Genomic DNA, 22362 nt, shown 5'->3' with positions numbered 1-22362 from the left:
CAGCTCCAGCATTACGACTGTGGGGAAGCGGCGGAGGTGAGAGCGTTTATATGAAATGGGAGCTAACAACTCAGCTCCTTAAAGTCCTCATGGCAGTCATAGATTATAGACTTTTCAACTCTCTTCCTGGCAGGCGGACAGAATGCATCAATATGCATGCTGATCAGTTTAGGTGGAGATGAGGCGGGAGCGCGACGGAGCGGGATCGTATGGCCCAGGCGCTAGCTGGGATGAAAAGCAGCTGGTCCCACAGCTGCCGCCGCAGCCCAGACGCCTCTCACTCTACCCACTCAATAGATGGTGACAGTGCGAGCTGACGGAAATGACTGGAGCAAAGGATTTGCATTCATCAGCCTTTTGTGCGCGGCGTCACACCTCACTTGGCTCTGTCGATGCATGTTCTTGGAATATACAGTGCACATTTACTGATTTCCTCGAATGCCTTGCTCATTTACTTGTGATTGAAGAGAAGTCGCCCGGATCCCTTCATGGATGAAAATTGATGCCGAGAATATCCCGAGGCTTACATTAATTACACAATAAACGACTAAGCCGGCTCTGTATTTCATTCATAACACCGCTAGTTAGCCCCATTATTTGAACATTAGCCATCGGTTAATGTAGCTATCAGGCTTACATTAGCATTTCCAGCAAAGCCCTGAAGAGCAATCTCCAGCCATCTGCCACCAATGACATGTGGATGTGACTTTGTTGTAATCAAATGATTTTATGGCTCAAATGTTGTCGTCGTGCCATAATTGGATGCGTAAAGTACCATTGTTCATTTGCACGTCCATATCGTGTACCTTGAACCGCCGTTGCCGAAACGAATAGATGTCACCCCGTTTTTTTGTGTCACACTGACAAATTCTGAAGGCTTTCGTCTACATGTGCCCTTGTCTTTCCATCTGGGCGTGCTGGCTCCATCACTCGCTTTTTCCTCTGTTGGCTCTGCCCGTCTGCCTTTTCCTGCACACGCCTGTCACCTTTCTGTCTTTCACCCGACGTCTCTTTCTCCTTTGACTGCTCTCCTCTGTCCAGGCAGAACCAATTTCCTTCACTTGTGTGTGTGTGTGTCTTTCATGCTCCCTTTCTCCCCCAAACACCGTTGTTTGGCACCTTTGCAAACTGGCTTTGCTCTTCCCAGTCCCAGAAGGATTAACATATTCCACCTATTTCTTCGAGAGGCGTCAAGAAAAGACGGTCTTCACTCGGTTTTCCCGGGGAGCGGTAACCAGCGTGCACCTCTCCTCAAGGTCATGACAGAGAAGAATTGTCCACCTTAATTCGGTTTGGGGCTTTGCCAAATACTTTGGCAAACCTTCTATTTTGCATCACCAGGTGTTATTTCAGATTACACTGTGCACTCACACGGGCAAATAGATAGTCTGTAATCAGGTTAGTTGAATGGAGACACATCGCCTCACTCACTTCATAAGCTTCAAATCCTCAAGACCGGTATGACTTGAAGCTCCCTGACAAGAAAGGGAGCCAAGTGTGACCGAAGCTGACTGTGAGTGTTGCGCTTGGAAGTAACAGGACAGCAGGCTGGAGCTAAAATATTGTGAGGTGAATCACAATTCAAAAGTCACAATAGTCCAATGTACACTCAGACAAGTCCATCCTAAATCTCGCTGGAGAGGGATGTCAGAAAGAGAGCCATAAACTCTCATTTTCAGTTTCCTTGTTGTCTTGTGAATGATCTGTCTGTCTGTGAGAATCCATCTCGTAAATTACTCGGAAAAACTATTGTGGTGCCTATGACCTCACCACTCACAGCCGGGAAATAATTAATGGAAGCCGTTACAGTTAACGTTGTTGTTGCATTCCTGTGGGTGGAAACTTAACAATGTGAACTATATTATTAATTAACGTGACTCAAATTGCCTCCGAGCTTGTACTTTTCATTTTAAAAAAACATTGCTGTGGGTTTACAAAGCATTCATTGTTTTGAGGAAAATGCCGCGCCTTCCTTCTCAAATAACAACATTGCTACAAAGCAAACAGAAATAAAGCTTGAAGGATCACTCTAATTTATTGCAAATGCAGTCTTTCACCTGAGTATATTATAAATCAAATTTTAGCACCCAATCTCAGGGAAATTGCTGTGCAGGCTGCTGGGTCCCCATTGTAGTCATGTGGGTCCCATATAGCACAATCACATCTGTGCACAATGGCTCGATCATTGAAAGATGGCAGTGCGGCACTAAGCCTTTTTTTTGTGTGTCTCTGTGTGTGTGTAGTGTGAGGACGTGCTATCCATTTTTGCATTTTGTCCCTGGTGTTTGTGAACATATTCATATGTACAATGCTTCATATTTATATGTATCTATAGGCTTACAGCATCATATAAATATCCAGTGTGTATCATAAAAAGTCTAAAAATAAAGTCAATTTTTTTGTGATGAAACACATCACAATTTTGAAAATTTATTTATTTCTACTTCAGCTCTCAAAAATATTTTTTATTGAGTTATACAGGTGATAAGTCACAGTGATGGTGCAAAAGGTTTTGAAATGATTTATTTATCTTGGTCTCATTTTTTGTCACCAAATCAGAAATGGTATTCATACAGGGGTGTGTAGACTTTTTCTATCCACTCTGTACGCCATGGTATTGCTGTATAGATTACAGTTATCCAGTTAAAGTGTTATAAAGAGCAGGACCAAGGTAAGTGCACCTTTAATGGTACCTGTTTCTATTCTGAGCACAGGCACAGCATCGACATGAAGGTTTGTTAGATTGGTCAGTGAAGTGAAGTGAGAAATATGCTCAAGTCGTGAACCACGTTGAATCTTGAAAATTTGTCCGAGAATAATTCATGGCGAATGAGCTCTATGAGGAAAATTAAGTGAAATGAAATAAAATGCCGTTTTTATGGTATTTGGACAGTGACAGTGTTTTTATGATTTTGTCAAATGTAAAAAAATACAATATTTTTTATTAATGTCTTTTTTTTTACTTTTGCTATTTCCAGTCAGACAACAATGATAACCTTTGCAGCAAAAATAATTTTGCACTAAATTAGATTCAATTGGTTTTTTTTGTTTCTGTGGATGCTTTGTTGTGCAATGTACTGGACTGAGTGGACAAAGAACCCAAATAGCCTGCCATGCATGAACTTCCTTTTGTTCTTTACAATTTGGTGGCTCCATCCATTGTTTGACCTTGTGAGTAGGACAACCACTGTGCCCCGGCTTAGAGGTATTGGCAGAGAGTCTAAGTGGAAACTGCCGAATGTGTGGGCTGATCTTTTCTGAATAGCTAAATAGGCCACTCAGACAGTCCTCGGGAGCCCTCATTACATGGCACATCTTGAAAGGGCACGAAGGGCAAAGCGATCATAAAGAGCAGTGATTATGGCACGGGGCAAGAGATGAGATGAAAGCCTTAGTGTCAGCATGCCGGCGAAGATAAGACAAAGTCGATGAGAAGAGAATCACGATTTTGCGGACCTTTTACCAGGAGGGGGAAAATAGATCATTTTAAAAATGAAAAGTGGCCCTTGTTTAACAATTTTGTCCTGAGTCAAAAGAAATGACGCTTGCTGGTATAAAACAATTCACGTGTATCAACATCCTGTTTTTATTTTATGACTGTAACTAGTGATATATAGAGCGCAATATAGAATTTTGAATCAATTTCACAAAGTCAAAAGCATTGATATAAAATCAATCAAGTCATTTGTTGTATAATTATCTGATCGAAAGGTTGACCGCAGGTTCAAGTTCAAATAATTGAGATTCATCCAAGCGCAGAAAACAATCGTCACACACTTGTCGTTTCCGCCTTATATTTTAGGTGCTCCAATGGCTCTAATGAAGTTTGACTTGTTTCTGTCCCATTTTTCCGCACCTCCTCTCCCATGAGGAAAACAAGGAATGCGAAGACGGAGTGACTAATTTGTGGTTTCCCCCAACAATCTATCATCAGTTTACACTCAGCAAGGAATCATTACGCCAAGTGTCAGAGCACCACAGCTCCCAACAGGAAGTGCAGTCACAAATAAGCCCTCAATCACACTTAAATGGCAGCAGGGGTGCTCTGTAAACAACAGACAGCGAGGAGCTCCCAACCCTGCAACCCGGAGTTTGCACCACACTGTCAATCCAATATCGAGTGTCCTTTACTTCCGTAGCACTGCGAATTCCATCTTCTTTTGAATTTTCCCAGTGTCTCTGATTCAGTCTGTCAGATTTGAATATCCAGCTTAATTTAAACAAATTTGACATCATGTATTTTATAGACAGTATATTTTACAACAGGGTTTGTCAACCTGTGGTCCGCGGCTCTCTAGTGGTCCGTGGCAGTATTGTAGGTTGTCCGCGAAATTGGAAATGGAAAACTATAACATTTTTAAAAATAAAACTGATTTATTCGTTAGACTTTTATGTATTTTCCAGCGGATTTTGTGAACAATGTGTGCGACTTTTTATGTCTTCCTGGAGACGGGTTCACCAAGTGTTACAAATTTGAACAGGTTCCCCCCTCACCAAGCAAAGTTACAAGGGCCCTAGCTCCGTTATAGAGTGGTAGATTTCAACCTTGAAGGCGGTGGGTTAAATCTTTGAGTCATTTTAGACTTGATTTATTCTCCAGCTAATTTTATGAATCATTTACCCATCCAAATAATGTCAAATGTAGCTGAGATTCCCAAAATAGACATACAGATCCAAATAGATAGCCTGGACATACTAGAGGTCCTTTGGACTAAACCAGTCAAAAAGCCCTGTTTTACAACATGCACTCAAAGGAAAATCAATTTCGATTTTAGAATTTATCGACTTTGTAACTTTGTGTGTTTACATTACATTTGTGTTGCTTGAACTAGCCAGCAATCGCTTGAGCTTTCTTTTAACAGAGTTACAGAATAGCAAATGAGTGAGCAGGATTGGGAATGAATGCACTAAACTGCTGAGTCAACTCCAAGAATCCTAACAGCTTAGACAGCATGCTCCACGACAGAATAAGGAATTAAAATCAGCAAGAAAAAGAGGAAAGGAGGAGAGAAAGTGAAGGAGAAGGGATGGTCACTGCCATCATGTATTCGGCACATCTCTCTCCATGTATAACAGATGGCAAACATATTCAGTCATCATTTTTTCCGCAAACCTTCGGTTCACAATGTCACCGCGCCGATATGCAAATGTATGATCAAGACCTTCCTTTCATCCTCCCGTCTTACTCTAGAAGAGTTCTGCAGCAGATTATGCCAGAGTAAACATTTTTCCAACAGGAATAAGCGGCGTACAGAGTTCTATGCGCAACCTTCACATTACTGCTCAAGAACATACCACCTGCAAAGTTTGTCTTTGGGGGACCTTTGCTAATGATGAGAGCCCGTCTTATCATATTCAAGAGAAGTAACAACAAAATGAGTGCTGGGCAAGTTATTATTTTAACAAGCTGTAAACAACAAGCATGTTAAGATAATAACTTGCCGAGCATTCATTAGCTTGATACGGGAGTTTTTTCTGACATCTTGTCAAAATTGCTCCACAGTGTGGCAGCTCTCATTGGAGTGTGCAGATTGGGAATCGTTTGTAACAACACATTCATGTAAAAGTATGTATTTTGTTAGAAATTAGAAGAGGGGATGGCACATACACATTTTTATTCTTGAGCTACACACAACACGCTAGTCAGGTTTCTGCAATCATCTAAAGTACGAATTTTCCAATTATTTTCAATAGTTTCAAAATCTTGCCATTGTGGGCTACTATAGTCATTTTGAGTCTCACTTGTGTCCAAATGAAAACAATAGATGGTCCTTCATGGCTTTGGTATCAAACACAAACACACACAAACACAGGCCACAGATGCCATGAACGTTCTCAGATGTGCAAATGAAAGAATGAATGAAGCCAGATTCTTTCACAAGCGTGACAGCTTGCTCTCACCCACACCTCAAAGAGGAAGTGAATCATAGTTTAAAACTTTACTCGCTCCTCTGCTCTCTGCTTTTTCCTTACAAAGTTCATGAATATAAGCATCTGCTGTATTTTCTTGTGACCTCAGAAGAGGCAGCAAGAAGCCATCACACCACAGGCATTTGAAGATTTTTGCGCAAAAAAAAGGAAACATACATTAATGCATTAAAAATAACATGATAGTTCTTGCAGACTACAATTTTGTAAATACAAAAATCTGCAAATAAAAGTGTTGCTGATTTATTTATACATGTAGCTTACGTTTGAGTCCTACAGTTTTCTGGAAAATAAACATGCCCTCAACATGTTCAAACAAGAAAACTATGCAATCAATGCGACCCTGAAAATAAAGAATGAAAGCAAATATGATTGTTGCGCATACATTTCAAGACATCCAGCATGAAATATGGACTTTTTCTTAAGTGTCTTTATGATTATCCTCTATCTATGGAGTCTCGGTGTAATCATGAAAAATGCATGCAGGTGGAGAGGGAGGAAATGTCAATAGAGGAATCAAAGCAATTGGGAAGGTGCTGAAAGGGATATTGGTGTGATAAATCATCTTGTTCCTGACGGAGGTCACAGCAGAGGTGGGAGGAGACGCAAGAGGGAGCAAGCGAATCTGGCGACGTACACTTGCTTAATCATCCTTTAGAAATGGCTTGAAGATGGACTTTGACAAAGGTTCGTAGACAGTGTGTAGGTTCGGAGACTGTATGTGTGTGTGCGTGTTTTATTATCTGTAATACTTTCTCAAGAAAATTTGAAACACAGACGCACAGCCTGAGCAATAATGGATGATGATGATGACAATGTTTATTTTTCCAATCATAATTTAGCCATTTCAGCCGGAGAAAGAAAAAAGTATTTTCTGCACACTGACAAATGATTACGCCCGGGTGAAAACAGCATTTGTCTGTTTACCATACTGCCCTTTAGGACTGCAAAAAGAAATAATACTAAAATAATGGAATGTAAATATATGTCATCATAATAGGTAATGCCAAGAGTTGACGGTCCCAAGGCAACTGGCTCCACCAGCATATTGGCTGAGGGATAAGTCAGGCACGGTCACATATGTGGATACAGGAGAGAGGAGGCACTTACTCGTCTGAGGCTCCATTAACCTTGTTTGTGTAGAAGCACCTCCACTAGCCCAAACATACCCCACATGGCTTGAGGAGCCTCAGGGGAGCCTTCCCTAATTAACCTTGTGGAGACACCCTCAGCAAAGAAGGGTTAACTTAGAATAATAAGGAGGCCTTTGCCTGGCCATTAGCAGGAAGATAAACACATCCAAGTCTCAAGTAGCTTTTTGACATAAAACCGATGTTTGTCTATACCGGAATGCTGTGAGGAGAGACAAAGCTTAATTCTAAGAGGCAGATGTTTAACCTCACAGATCCCTCTGTCAACAAATAATTGTTTGTTAAGTGGAGCGACAGTGTTTGTTAAGTGGTTGGTGCAGCGACAGTGTTAAGTGGTTGGCTCAGAAACGATAAAAAATTCAAAAATGACATTCCCCTCAAACTTATATCATTTATTATGAATATAAAGTCTTTTGGATGTCACATGACCGATCCCTCTGTGTATTTGTTGAAACATGCCACTGCATGGCTTTTTGCTGGAAATGATCAGACTTTGCTGTTCCCTTTTCTTTCCCTCTAAAGAGTGTTTTACCCTATCTGCAAAAAAAAAATACACAAAATTTGTGTGGTTGACATGTCCTCATACCTTGTTCCACTTCATTGAATTTTGCAGCAAAGTGGAGGGATGTTTTGAACTTCTACCCAGGAGAAAACTCACAGAAACCTGAACACTCCCTGACAGCACTTTGTGATTTTGCATCGAAAGGACACGGTGCACTTCAATATCTTTTCCATCTTCCTCTGTGACATTTTGCATTAAATCCCTCTCCATAGGGAAACAGATGTCAGACTTGAAAGGTAGTTGACAGTCACATTTCAGTCGAAGGATTTCGAAATGGTCAAGGATGAAAATTTGTAAGGATTAAGCAGCCAAAAGCCTCAAAGGAAGGTTTGGCTTCCACATGGGGTACTGATTTTTAAGAGTGATTATGAAATAAAGTTAAAAACAATCAAATGTCAGAATGTGTGACTTTGAGTTTTAACTAAGTTATAAGTTTAATTATATGACAGTGTATAATCTGTTTTTATCTGTTTGAAATAAAGTTGAAAAAAATCTAATGTCAGAATGTGTGACTTTGAGTTTTAAGTAAAAGTTATAAATTTAATTATATGACAGCGTATAATCTGTTTTCTTTTCTTTAAAAGACAAGAGAAGTATCCGATAATCTATCCTTACCTATTTAATGTTTTTTTTTAAAAACACAAATGACTATTGATCCAAAAATTACATTTGAATTTGCCTATTTTTCAGTCTTCAATTAATTTGGCCACCCTTGCTGAGTGCGCTTTTCTCCAAGCACCGCCTCTGCGTGGAAACCCAGCACATGCTCGTGACGTCATCCTACTCGCAGTTCCGTAACAATATGGCGGCATCCTTGACAGCCCGTGCCGCAACGAGAGGACTCTGTGCAGCCACGTCAAAGCACCTACTTCTTAACAAGTTGAAGGTACTGTCTTTTCTTTTCTCATCACAATGCACGTTTACGTAATCATGTCAGATTCGATGATTGCTTGCACGATTGTATGCTACGCAGTCTGCACGTTATTGCGAGTCATGCATAAGGTAAAGTTGACAGTTAGGAGCGAGTTGTTGACACAACATAACATCACCATCTTATTGTCCTCTAATCGTTATAATCGTGCATTACGTGACTAATTACACGAGGTTGTGTGTGGAAAAATGTCAGGTCATATTAATAAAAGACCGTTTATCGTCAGTGCATCATATGTATTGACATCTGACAGCATTTAAAATGCATGCAGGCGCACCGTAGATCAAAATATGATTTTGCCATATTTTTCAGAAAAGAACCGAATGTCTGAAAGCTTTAAGCAGAGGACAGCCTCAAGTCTCCAAAGCATAACCGTTTCAGATAAGATAAAAGTGTAAAGGTCAGATGTTGTACTTTGACCAATTGTTGACTGAGTTTGGTACTTAAACAACCCGTTAGTTCTGATTAGATTTGCACATTGCAAATACAGTGGAGCCTCGGTTTTCGACCACAATCCGTTCCAGAAGGCTGTTCGAGAAGTGAATCGTTCGAATTCCGAATCATGGAATGGAATAATGGGAACAAAAATTATCCGTTCCAAGCAAAAAAAAAAAACGCCTTTTTAAAGCATTTTTTTTCATTTGCGTATTTTTGTCCTATCGCGCAACTGCAGCGCACCGGCCGAACGCTCAGCCGTAGCGTGCCGCGGACCGCGCAACTTCACCGCCTGGGCGCATTATTGTGATAGAGCGGTTGCTAAAATTTAGAAAATATTTTTATAGTCCTGATGTACTTTCCAAATGTAAGTGGACCTTAGTGCGCAGGGAGCTTGATTTTGTGATCGCGCAACTGCAGCGCACCGCCAAGCGCGCAACTGTTGCGCGCCGCGACCGCGCAACTCCACCGCCCTGGTCGCATTATTGTAACAGAGCGGTTGCTAAAATTTAGAAAATATTTTTTAAAGTCCTGATGTACTTTCCAAAATTTAAGTGGACCTCAGTGCGCAGGTAGCTTAATTTGGTCCGATTGCGCAACCGCAGTGCGCCGGGTGCTCACTGTTGCATTGTTTTAGGATGGTTTTACTGCTCCCACTTGCTTCCTTTGGAGATATGATTAGAATCCTCAGAGTAACGAGAATGTAATAACGAACGGAGTCAGTTAAAATGCGGGTCTTCTCGCTCATCTTGCGAGGTTTGACAACCGAATTTTGTCCGACATCCAAAACAAACAAAAAAAATCTCAAATATTTTGTTCGAATACCGATTTGTTCGAGAACCGGGACGTTCGAAAACCGAGGCTCCACTGTATATACATCATTGCCAATGGAATAGTGGCTGACTGTGGTTCGTATGACCGTCACAGCTGAATTACTAGTAACCCAAATCCTTTCAAACCTAATAAAAGGACCTAACAAATAATTAAAACTAAAAGATGAAAGAAAACCTTTAAAGTAGCTGGTAAGTGAGTATAATGATGCTGTTGCAATCTATTTACATGGTTTGAATATTACTTCCATTTTTTTAAGACATTTTATTATGACATCATTGTTCTGTCACTTGTTCGTTATCATTTTTAGTGATATGAAACTGTCAAATGTTGACACTGATGAGGTCTTGACAGGGGATGAATATCCCAAGTGCAACGTGTATGCGCTGAATGAGAAAGTAGCATATGTTCGGGATGGAGCCAGGCGGGCATCTGGCTCCTCGTCTCGCGAGACGCTCTCTCGACAGTAATTATCGTCAACGGCACTCCGGGGACGACCTGACTCGCTCCTGCTACCTAACTGCTGCTGTACTTAATGGCACACAAGAACGCAAGCCATGCAACAGCCAACGTGACACCTCCGACACAACAAGGATGCAAGCAAACGTGCTGTAATGTTTCAATTCCCCGGCTGCGCAAAATAAAACATTACAGCGGAATATGTGCGCACCGCCACAAATTCAGTTTGGCAGCCACTTATAGATTTGGACACAACTTGTCAATAGGTAACTGAAATTCAATTAACTTTCTTTTGCCGCACTCTGCTCCTTGTGTGAATCTGCCGATCGATTCACATTCGACTTTTCTTTGTGGTGCGCTACTGCATACACACTGCCTCTATCTGGCCTGCTTTTTTGATATCATTTTTTTCTGGTTGGACTTTTTTGATATCATTTTGTCTTCAAGAGTGGCAGATGTTTGTTTCAAGTCTCTCTGGAACAACCTATTTCAAAGCTTCAACCAAGTCAAGGGCTTTATGTTTATGTTTGTGTCTCATTTTCATTTCACGCCTCCATCATAATTTAGCATAATTTATGTCTTTTTCTTCTGGGAGGATAAATTAGAGTAGGTTCAAGCAATGTCGTCGCCTACCAAAGGTGAAAACGACGACAAAGCTAAAGTTCTGATGCGACAGCACTTTATAGCGGCTCTTCAATGTTTCCAGAAATAGTGGAAAGGTAGTGAAGTTTGTTTTTTTTTCCTGTGAAAGGACCCAAGTAAAACCTCTCTCACACAACTCATATTAGGCTGAGAATAAAGTAACAGCTAATCTATGAAATAATTTTACTTTCAGCAGACTTGCAGCAAGAGTCTTGACATTCAAAGAGTGTGATCACAAAATGTCACACTAATATGCTGCATTAGGGATGCGTACTTTGGTCTTAGGGCTACTTCTCTTTTCAAAATGGGAACTGGAGTTTTCTATGTATGGGCTTGAATGTCAGCCATCCTTTTATTCAGCCATTTATCTGTTTTCTGTACAGTTTGTTTCTGTTTACGGTCACTTGAAATTTGGAGCCTCTAAAAAAAGGGCTAGTAACATAAATAGGTAAGCATTCAAGAAGCCAGTTCTGATTTCTCTATCTAGGATCTGAATATTTCCCTGACTGTTGCATTTTTGGAGATTTCAGAGGAGCTTAATTTCTACCCCTAGTCTGCTGAGGTTAACATCCTCATTATTTGTCATGGACTGACCTTGAACCCTTTTGTCTAATTGGTGATGACAAATGGCTGCAGGGTTAATTTACCAGAATGCTCCCGACAGGGGCTTTTTCAAATGCTCATGAAATTAACACATTGCTGGTTCACTAATTCCAAGTAATTGATTTGTTCCCATTCTCATTATGAACTTGTGTATTTTCCCTGTTCATTTATCAAACCACGTGTGCAGAAATTAAAGGGAACTTAATCGCGTGCACTTCCATGAGCACATACATCAAATCGCACAGGACTGAGAAACATTCATGTGTAGCATTAATGTGCTAAATAGAAAGCCATCAACCTCGTCTTGATCTCCTTAACTAGATTTGTGTTAATGGCTTATGTTGCTTTCCGTGTACCGGTACTTTTTCTTTTCTTTATTTTTTTGGGCGCACCCTTTATATACTTTATTTGAAAAATTTGCCATAGCAAAATCAAAAAACATTGCATATTCCAAAATACCAAAAGCATTAGTTTCATTACCAATCAACATTGATTCACCAATGGATGCTAATTATGAGTTTGTATATTTACTATGAGTAATGAGTGAATTTGGGGGTCAACATTAATGATGAATCAATGGCCTGTGGCCCTTAGGGGGCAGTGTCGGGCCACCTGTAGTTCACTAATGGCGGCCATTAAAAATTACAAAGGTCGACTCAGCCACTTTTGCTTATTTATGTATTCTAACCACCTACAGCAGCTACAACACCTTAAATGGCCGAATTAAAATATGACCGAAAATATAGTATCTAGATTTGTTTTTGTTTCGTTTTTCACGATGCTGTTAACGAAAAAATTCAATGTGCTCGTGACAGGCCCTACAACATTGCAGTACGTTATTTAATCATCACTTTTGTAATCTGCATTATATAGTCAATATTATTAAATAGTGTTAGTCAACGTAATACATACAACAGGTTTTGTCTTGTATGCAAGATGGAAAAGTAACAATCAAATGTACAAAACCATATTCCTTCCTTTTGTTCACCTTTCAATGCACCGCTCTGCGTCCTTGCCTGTTCAAAACGAAAGTCACGCACAAACCATGAGGGGATAGAGAAAAATGGCATCTGTCTGCGAACGACCTGTAAATAGTACAGATGAGCAGTGGAGCATGGCCTCCTGGATTTAGATCAAGTTGATTTGCATCCTGGCAGGCTCGCTCTAATCTCAAGCAGACAGGCTTAAGAATGAAAAACCTGACTGGTGTGTCTCAACAGGTATTTAGGTAATTAGCATCGTTAATAAGCTTGCATCTATTGAGTCATGTTCAAAGGCATCATATTTGAGGAACGATAACAAATAAGTTAGGCACTGTAAAACTACAAAAGCGTTGGTTTGTAAATAAAATATGTTGCGTGGCAACACCATTTTTTTTAAAAATGAAAACATTGGAGAGACAAAAGGTTTGGGGGTCAGACCTTGCTGACCTCATGTTATGTCTCAAATACAACTAAAGTATCTTCATGGGACTTTAAAAATGCTCTGGTGAAAATTTATGGCTGGGTCGTCATTCTTTCTAATGCCCCAGGCAGGGGACATATTGATGTATAACAATGTGTACAGTTGCGTAGTAGTGCTGCCGTCAGTAGATTTATTGCTCAAAAATGATACTGTCTCGCTGACAAATTGTCTCCCTCTGATAAAGGCGAGTAAGGTCTCCTTGACTTTAATAAAATGACTTTAAAATAATGTCTTAAGGAATCCCCTCGGGCAAGCTCTGTATATAGAATGTACAGCCACATATGTATTTGACTGAAAATGTCTTATAGTATAATTCACTCCTGCAGTTGTGTTCAATTATTGTCAACATCAGTTTGTCACATGCCAGCAACTGATTGTAAATGTCACACACACACACACACACATTTTACTTATTGTGACAGTTTTAGAACATCTCTTAATGGTCATGTAAATTTTTGAAAAGCCCTAAGCAGCTGACTAGTTACAGCAAGGCCTGTTAACCTTGGTAAAGCAGTATTCAAATCTAGTCGAAGCTAACTTTGTCCCTTGCGGCGAGGAAATGGAAATGTGTTCTCTCGCTGAGACAGAAGGAGAAGCTGCCCGTTGTTTGAAGTTCCTGCAAGAGATGTTGCAAGTAGAGGGGCTCTCCACCCCTCGGTGTAAAATATTCAGGACCGAGTCTCATTGAGACACCTTTGTTGACGGTGTTTTTATGTCAGGCTGGGAAAGTGTGGCTATATCATTAAGTTTGCTTGAGGGTATAAAAAAACAAAAACAAACCAAACAACATATTAACGATAAAAGCTGCTTGGTAGATCGAAATCTGCTTTGGTTTGCTCAAGAACTATTGGGTGAATGATAGGCGGTAAATTTCATTGCCCCATACAAAAATATAGATATATGAAATAGATGACAATTTTCTCATTTAGAGAATTGTAAATCAAAAAATCATCAATATTTTATTTGGTGCAAATAATATTACTTGGCAGAGGAAAAGAAACTACAACATTCCCTCTGTAGCGACGTGGGAAATGTCACGATACAGGTGAAAATGCGTAGAATACATCGACTCTGTGAACAGTTGCCCCGCAGGCTTTGCAGGCCACTAGGTTGTAACACTTGTTTTGACAGTTTAATTACTCAACAGCAATAGGAATAAAGTATTAGTAATTGCCTTAATATCTGATCTATTAGTCACATTTCCTGCGTAACGCTGAGGCACGATCATGGTGCAGCTGCTCTCAATCGCTCTTTGCGCCGCTGCAATGGTGACATAATGAGAGGCTTTGCTGCTCATAAAAAGGATTTTACCATCTGTCCACGCCTTGTTAACAAGCCACACGGCCATCGTACATATTCAGGATAATTTAATAATTGATGCTACAGTAATATCATTGTTATTTGGATACGTAACAAAACAAATTGACAAGAGCACGTTCAGTGCTGAGCTCTCCAGCTATCATTCAACGGTCTATTTGTTTATTTCTTATATACGGCTTATCCTATTCAGTTGACAGAAATCCTTCTGTTAATTGGTTTTACATTGAAATTGAGTGTTTCCCCATAAGAAATCAGTGTAACTCATGAGGAGGCACCATTGTGTGGTTATGAGTTAAAAGGAAATCAAATAGGGGGCTTAGAACATAGCCTTGCGGAACATCGGTGTTCAGTGCAAGGATTGGAAATGTGTGGTAAGCTAACAGATAAGAAGTCCATCCTTATGTAGTCTTGATTAAAAGTGGATCATCACGCACGTCAGTTGAGTCAAATTCCGACGCGAGTTTGATTTTAATTGATGAAGAACTGCACAATAGAGAATCACTTGTGGTTTTGCAACAACCTACCTTAGAATTCGTATTTCTATTCACGTAGAGCGTCTCTATAGGGAAACTCCAACCTGCCTTTGTCTCTCCATCACATTTAAAATTCAATCTCTTTTTAATAGCGGCAGCTGGAGCTGACAGGGCCTGTGTCTGCTGATGGTGCAAATAGCTCAAGAGCTGTCCCGCCGCTCAACCTGACTTAACGCCTCATTACTGGAAAAAGGAGAACGAGACATGTTTGGAGGTAGCAGACAAGACGGAGTCAGGGAGTGGAGAGAGGATGTAGTCAGTGCAATACTCAGTAAGATAAAGACACGTGTACTGTGATAGAGCTTTTTTTTCTGACACAGCGGAGGGGGAAATGTTCTCGTTAGAGATTGTGTAGATTTGAAACTTTATCTTGCACTGTTTTAACTACATTAGGTCTCGTCCTGACATTCTGGCTGCTTTCCTTTATCAGCTTCAGCGTAATTGGCTGAGTCCGAAACGATGGCTGAATCTTCAAGAGTACCAGAGCAAAAAATTGATGCAAGACTGCGGCGTTGCTGTCCAACGCTTCTTTGTGGCCGACACGGCCTCCGAGGCCTTGGAGGCTGCCAAGAGATTAGGTGAGTAGTGGAAACACACACACACACACATATTTTTGCCGTAGGATTATTAATCAAAGTGATACACTGTCGCCATATTTAATTCACATTTACATTTGTAATATATGTATTTTATTTTCTGTGAATTCTATTAGATGCTATATGCTATTTCTAAAGAATTTAAAAAAAATACATTTCAAAGGGATTTTTATAATACTACTTATCATTGGATAACATATTTTGGGTAATCCTGCCTCAGGACAGGAAAAGACATTTGATCTGAAAGTTATAATTTAATGACATCACTACTTCCAAATGATTGCCAAAAACAATGATGGAGTGTGAAAGTGTATCGCAGCCATCCTATTTAGCTTGCATGACTCTTTGGCCGCGCTGTAAGACGTGAACTGTTGTGAATAATCAGAGATGAAGTTTCATCAAGATTAATCGTGTCTTCCAAATTTATCGCTAATGCATCGCACCCTGTTAGTTTTGTTGTTGTTGTTTTTTTTTCAGCTTGATGGCCGTGCCTTCTTGTTTCTTCATCATGGCACTCAACCGAATTAATTGTTTTAACAGCCTCTCATGTTCAGTTTTTTACACATCGCATGGCTTTCGTTTGCATCTCTCTTCTTTATAGCTTATTTTAACCCTTGCATGTTGCATTTTGGATCATTACCTTGGCATACATACTCACGCAGCGACTCAAAGATAACAGGCGGAATTTTAGCCTTTTGTGTCAAAAGTTAGTAAACTGTAATAGAGTTTTAGGAGCACTTCTAATTTTTTCTCAGTATGTTTACTGTATGGCTGCCTGGACCTCCACTCAGTCCATAAACCTTTCTTTGTTGTTCCAACTACCCCCACTGAAAAACACTTCAAGCGCCTTTTTTTTTTTTTTTTTTCCGAAATGACTATCATCATTTGCTTTCAGAAAAGAAGGCAGTTGTCTCTGGTGAAAAGTGCTGACAATAGAATTTAGTGGTGCTGAGTCGAGTTGGCTTAACCACAGCCCTTTGCCAGAAGTGCTGAGGGATAAGATGAAGCGACCCTCTTATAGCTTTGTGGAGTTTGCGCGTGTGTTGTGCCTTTCTTTGCGTGTAGAACGGAGACAGCTATGTTCTCTTCCCGAAAGTCTTTTCGCCACCATTTTAAGTTTTACAAGAGAATGACGTGACTCCAGTTTGTGCTGCTGCTTTCCTCTCGATTAAATAGTAAAGCCACGGCAGTACGACTAGTTGTAGGCAGTTCAGTGTAACATGGGATGAATAAATTGAGTGCAGTTAGGGAGTGCTGTGCTTCACCGACATATTCCCCTGAGTGCCTGGATGGACAGAGCGGCTCTTCTTCCTTTTGCGTACTCACCTGTGACAAAGCAAGACAGATGGTATTGCACATCCATCCATCCATTGTGGCAAATACCTGATTAGGAGAAAGGGTATTGGAGACCGGAGATATAATTTAAGTGTCGGAAACAAATGAAAAGGATAAAAAAAAATATGGAACAGAGGACTCGGGCAATGCCAGGACACGGTTCACGGGGCTCTCATCGAACCTGCTGTTACAGCAGAAATGAGCGAGCTCTTAAGACTGTGCTTTTGAAAGAAAAAAAGAAAAAACGGAATTTCTAAATTGTCCTAACAGCTGTAAATAGGCTTTGCAGGCTAAAGGCGCCCGTCTCTCTCGGAGATGATTTTTGTAAGCAGCTTAGTGTTTCCACCTCCTCATTACGCACGCTAACCTATTCATGTGGAGGGTGAGACATGGAATTATTTTAGACACACATCCTCCTCTATCGAATTAGCATGATGCTAATGTGCCAGCAGAAGTCAACCGCAGACTTGTTTCCATGGTGCCTGGCATGCATGAGAGCTACAAGGGAAAGTGTTTAGGAATTCAATTTTACTCAACAAAATGGGGAAATGGAACTTGAAATATATTCAGAAACACAATTTCAACCCTTAGACACAAACAGTTCATTTCTTTACAACCATGATAATTTAGAATAGTGCATTTTAACACGCAAACATATTTTTCTGTGATCACTGGAAGGTTTGTTTCATAATATTTCGAATTATTCTCTAAGAGACACAATCACGTGATTTTCACTTGTACTTCATCCGGCAGTTATTTTATTCTGCCCCCGGTTTAAAGCTCAATTTTTTTCCGCTGTCATCCTCTGCTGCTCATGCCCGCGAGACACTATTTCATCTTACTTGGAACTCTTTTTAATTTTGCAAAGTGGCCCTTTTTATTAACACTGATGCCTCCTCTCAAACCACCTTTTGTATCCAAGTGCACCTTTTCTTCTTTTATAGTATCCAGGCTTTCAGACTATGAAGACCGGGTCTCACTAATGCAGTATTAGTTTAATCCCCGCCATCTTTCCAGAGACAATTTTCTTTGGTACCGCTAATGTTTTTCTCTAGCTCTTGCTGCAGGATTTTTTTCAGGGGTCTGTGACTTCCCAAATTGTGTCTTCATGTTCTCCTTATTTTACTGACATAGGATGAGCTTGTCTCTTGCCTTCAGGGTCAAGGTGTCTATCTCGCTGTCCACTCTTCTTTTTTAATTTTTTTCTCCCAAGTATTTCCCAACCTGACGAGAGCCTCTTGTCAGTGGCTGAATTTGTCCACTTAGACGTTGCTAACCTTGCCTGGAACCATCTTACCAACGCTATTTAAATTGGGCTATTGTAGGGTGAATGCTGAAAAGAGAGCTGAATGACATACCATGAATTTTCAGCTCTTGTCGGGTAAATGTGACACCAAAGGTTATTTTATATGAGAGAAAGATCAAGGTTTCTTAAATTGCATACATTTGAGAACGTTAGCTTCATTCATTATCAAAATAGCATTTTTACATTGCATGGTGTTGAATTTGTGTACTGAATCAAAGCACGTATAGTCATCGGTGTCACTGAAGTAAAAATTGTATGTTCCACATATTACACTCAGTGGTCCATACATTTCTTTTCTTTTTTTTTTTTCTTCCCTCATTGGGATTAGTAGCACGTTCAAGGGGTACTTAAAGGTGCAAAACATCTAGTGCTGTTCTTGGATTATGTATCCATGGATGTCCGTCTATTGTTGCAGATGCCAAAGAGATTGTGCTAAAAGCTCAGATTCTGGCTGGTGGGAGAGGCAAAGGTGTGTTTGACAGCGGCCTCAAAGGCGGAGTACATCTAACCAAGGAGTGAGTAAGCCTCTTTGCTTGACATAAATACATGCAGTAGCCAGGATCATTTGACATGGAAAATAGGACTATTGCTTTTTTTCATGCTATGACCTTTAGTTTTACTCACAAATTTGGTTTTGACACATGGGAGATTTTTCCTGTTAAGGCTTTGCGGAGTCAAAGAGTTAGATTTTTGCATGTTAAATTTATTTAAATTAAAATGAGGGTTCACTCTGAAGTGTGGTGCATATTTTTCACTGCTCTCTGTATTTGATGACTATTTATTTGATTGTTTTGGCTGTTTCTAAATTAGCGATTAATAAAAAGTTTGTTGGTCCGTCCATACATTTATTTACAGGTTCTACACACTTTAATTAGTTGCGATGAGATCGTTTTTGTGATTCATTGCAAATTACTACGTTTTTAATGTTTGCAACGAGAGTTGAATAATTTAGAGTGCATCTGTACTGCAGAATATGCAGAGGGAAACCGGAATGGATTGAGTACTCAGCTTTCTGTGATAATCACAGCTTTATTTCTTCTTTTCTATTCATTCATAAATCCGTCTCTTTCGAAGCAATCCTTGCATACAAATAAAAATGAGTTTCATTGACAGTACTGCATAGAGAAAATATACCGAAGTTTCCGTCACTCGTCGTATTCTCCATTGCTTGACGCCCGCAGTTTAATATGAGTTGAACTCGTTCTCTAATCCTCTATAATGTATTCAGTGTGTGGCAACTGTGTTATCGTCTCTCCCATAGCCCCGCTGTTGTCGGTAAACTGGCTAATAAGATGCTGGGTTTCAATCTGACCACCAAGCAGACTCCGAAAGACGGAGTGAAAGTAAAAACGGTAAGTTGCTATCCAGGGAAGATAATGGTCACAAAACGGTACTGCACTCCACACATTATTATGATGTGGGCCTTATCTTGAGCCTTCTGACAAACTGGACCTCTCGAAAGTTTCCAAGAGAATCGTTACTTTTAGGCATCGCCGACAAAGTGGCAAGTGTGTAAGTGTAGTCCTTTTAGTCTAAGCTTGGCCAATCATACGAGAGCCAGAGATTAGTTGTCAACCTTCCAACGAAGCTTGAATCTACTCCCAGACCTCACCGCGCTACAGAGCAGAGAATGGCATTCAGCGGGAAGCAGTACTTGTGCATCAGCCGCATGGATTTGCTGTCAGCGCTGATAGAGGATTGTGCAGAGGTGATGAGAGAGGCATGGGAAATATTCTTGTGGAGTAAGGCGAGATAGAGAAGACTTGAGATTGTTTGGGTTTAACTAAACACTATGGATAGAGGTGAACCGCAAATCGAATGACTGTTAAGAAGTCCACTGGGGGGGAATAGCACCAAATTAATACTCTCGAAACACTCAAGACAGATAAGGCAGTCCTTCCTATTTTAGTAGGTGATGAGTTGGAAGCAAAATAAAGTAGTGTCTATAAACGTAACCACTCCTGTCCCTCAACTGATTTCCCAAATTTGCCTCCCTGGTCTCATTATTTCTTCAAAGTGATTCCGCCGATTCTTCCCGGTGTTTACAATTCAAATGTGGTAACATGCAAATGCATTGTGATTGTGTATTTACCACGTTCAAAGGGTAGCTAACCAAAGTCCATCCATCAGTCACCTCTCCCATTTTACCCACGTGTAGGTGATGGTTGCCGAGGCCTTGGACATAACCAGGGAGACCTACTTTGCAATTCTAATGGATCGCTCCTGTAACGGTCCCGTTATGGTTGGAAGTCCCCAGGGAGGTGTGGATATTGAGGAAGTAGCAGCCAGCACACCAGAACTCATTTTTAAGGTATGTCGTTCGTGTTTAATAATCCACATACTCGTAGAAAGGGCAATTTATAATCCATAGTTTAGAATGAACGGGCATTTGGTGTAAATTTATTCTCCAGTGTTTGAGTTGCCGTCACCTTCTTTCACTTGTAACCCCCCCCCCTCCTCATCCCCCAATTCTGACAGGAAGTCATAGATATATTTGAAGGTGTACGGGACGACCAGGCAATTCGAATGGCAGCTAATTTGGGCTTCAAAGGACCTCTGCAGAGACAGGTAATAAGCACAGTAAGGTCTTTACTCTGTAAAGTCCTAACAAAGTGTGAAGCAGAGCCACTGATGTATTGTAAAATATGTACGTGCTCTGTGTACCCAAAGACAGCTGCATGATTATTTATAGACCAATCAAACTTGATATTATTAGTTTTCAGATGTGTGCTGTGAAGTGTCAACGCATTCGGCGTACTTGCCAGAGGGTCATCTGTCACATCTGGTGGTTCTGTGCAGTGCTTTGCAAATGGTATTTCCCTAGGTTGTGTTTGGAGGGAGGAAGACACTTCATTGTATTTCCTAACCTTTGGAAAAAAAACAAGAGCATAGTTTGTGGTCGTCTGGATGTGAGCGAGACATCAGTTGTATGAGTGCACGCATTGGGAATTTGATTTTTCAAGTCCACCGTGTTGAAAATAAAGCAATATGTGAATAATGTGAAACCGCCTTGTATGAAGACAGTCTGGCGCCAAACTGTATTTGTTGCCTTTTGCCCAAATCAATCGATTACCAGTACCTGAAATTCGCCCAAAACCAAATCAGACAGTGTGACAGTGAAGGTGATCTGCCATGTTTTGTTGCTTGTGTTGGAAGCTGATTGGTCTTGGTCGGGCCGGCTGCTCAGATCTGAACCATCGGGTAATTATTTTCCTCTATGGACTTTGCAGGCAGCAGATCAGATTAAGAGGCTCTATGATCTCTTCTTGAAAGTCGACGCCACTCAAGTTGAAGTCAACCCTCTCGGAGAGACTCCTGAAGGACAAGGTACCTCCATCCTGTCGTGATTTAAATACAGTTGTTTTTGAAAGTTTTTATTTTTTTGTTACATTGGTTCTTCAAGTAGACATTTCAAAGGTCATGCATTCCAAACGTGTATTCTGATGTAATGCCATGATCCCTTTATTTTTGTTGCTGTACTGTTTTCAAAGAAATTCCTGAGACTAACGAGTGAATATTTTGCTTGCTGTCTTTTGTAGGTAGCCTAATGAATATGGCCTCTTTGAAATTAAATCTTTGAAGTGTAAAGAAGATGTCCATGAGGTCTACTATAATGGTCGAATTTATCCCTTCCAGGCAGCGAGGAAGGCACCGAGCCACAATTTATTCAGACGCTAACCTCTGAAAAAATTTATTCAAACAAGCCACGGGGAAACCTTTCATTTTGTTAATTTCATTTTTTTTTTTTTTATAATTACCCGTTTGCGTGTGACATCCTTTCATTTTTCCTGCATCCCACATCAGGTCTACTTTGTGCTTTTTCGCCTTTTGTCACAGCTTTTTTTTTTTTTTTTGTCCCCCTGTCTGCTTACATGACCAGTGGTGTGCTTTGATGCTAAGATCAACTTTGACGACAATGCCGAGTTCCGTCAAAAGGCTGTCTTTGCCATGGATGACATGACTGAGAGTGACCCCACAGAGATGGAAGCAGCCAAGTGGGATCTCAAATATATCGGTCTGGATGGGAATATTGCCTGCTTTGGTATGGAAGCAACACAGCATATGAAAAGTCTACACACCCCTGATCAAATGTTTCTCTGATGTAAAAAAAAAAAAAAAAAATAATAACATCATTTCAAAATTTGTTGACCATGATTTAGTTGAATAGGTTGTACAGTAGATCACCTTAAATGTAAAAAAAAAAATAGGAAATGATTTCTTTTGTTGCATTTTTACATCACAGAAAGCTGCAATGAACAGTAGCGT

At 40.3% G+C, this 22362-nt stretch overlaps 1 protein-coding gene across 3 annotated transcripts in view; it reads left to right on the top strand.

Annotated features, from left to right (window-relative positions):
- The first annotated feature begins 6463 nt into the window (after positions 1-6463).
- The window catches only part of suclg2 (succinate-CoA ligase GDP-forming subunit beta), a 33218-nt gene continuing 17319 nt past the window's right edge, over positions 6464-22362 (top strand). The window contains exons 1-10 of one of the 3 annotated variants that reach the window (XM_085924929.1): positions 6464-6615; positions 7693-7791; positions 8332-8527; positions 15290-15437; positions 18512-18611; positions 19358-19448; positions 20255-20407; positions 20575-20664; positions 21327-21423; positions 21977-22138. In XM_085924929.1, coding sequence (XP_085781055.1) covers positions 8405-8527; positions 15290-15437; positions 18512-18611; positions 19358-19448; positions 20255-20407; positions 20575-20664; positions 21327-21423; positions 21977-22138 — 964 coding nt within the window. In that variant the 5' untranslated portion in view covers positions 6464-6615; positions 7693-7791; positions 8332-8404. Of the gene's footprint in view, positions 6616-7692; positions 7878-8331; positions 8528-15289; positions 15438-18511; positions 18612-19357; positions 19449-20254; positions 20408-20574; positions 20665-21326; positions 21424-21976; positions 22139-22362 lie in introns of all 3 variants that reach the window. The other 2 variants (XM_085924928.1, XM_085924930.1) reach the window with 2 other exon arrangements.

This window comes from Syngnathus leptorhynchus, chromosome 11 (genome assembly GCF_054491065.1).
Source record: "Syngnathus leptorhynchus isolate UIUO chromosome 11, UIUO_Slep, whole genome shotgun sequence".
Taxonomy (NCBI): Eukaryota; Metazoa; Chordata; class Actinopteri; order Syngnathiformes; family Syngnathidae; genus Syngnathus; species Syngnathus leptorhynchus.
The sequence above is the reverse complement of the archived record's forward strand: the minus strand, read 5'-3'. Positions and strand labels throughout refer to the sequence as shown.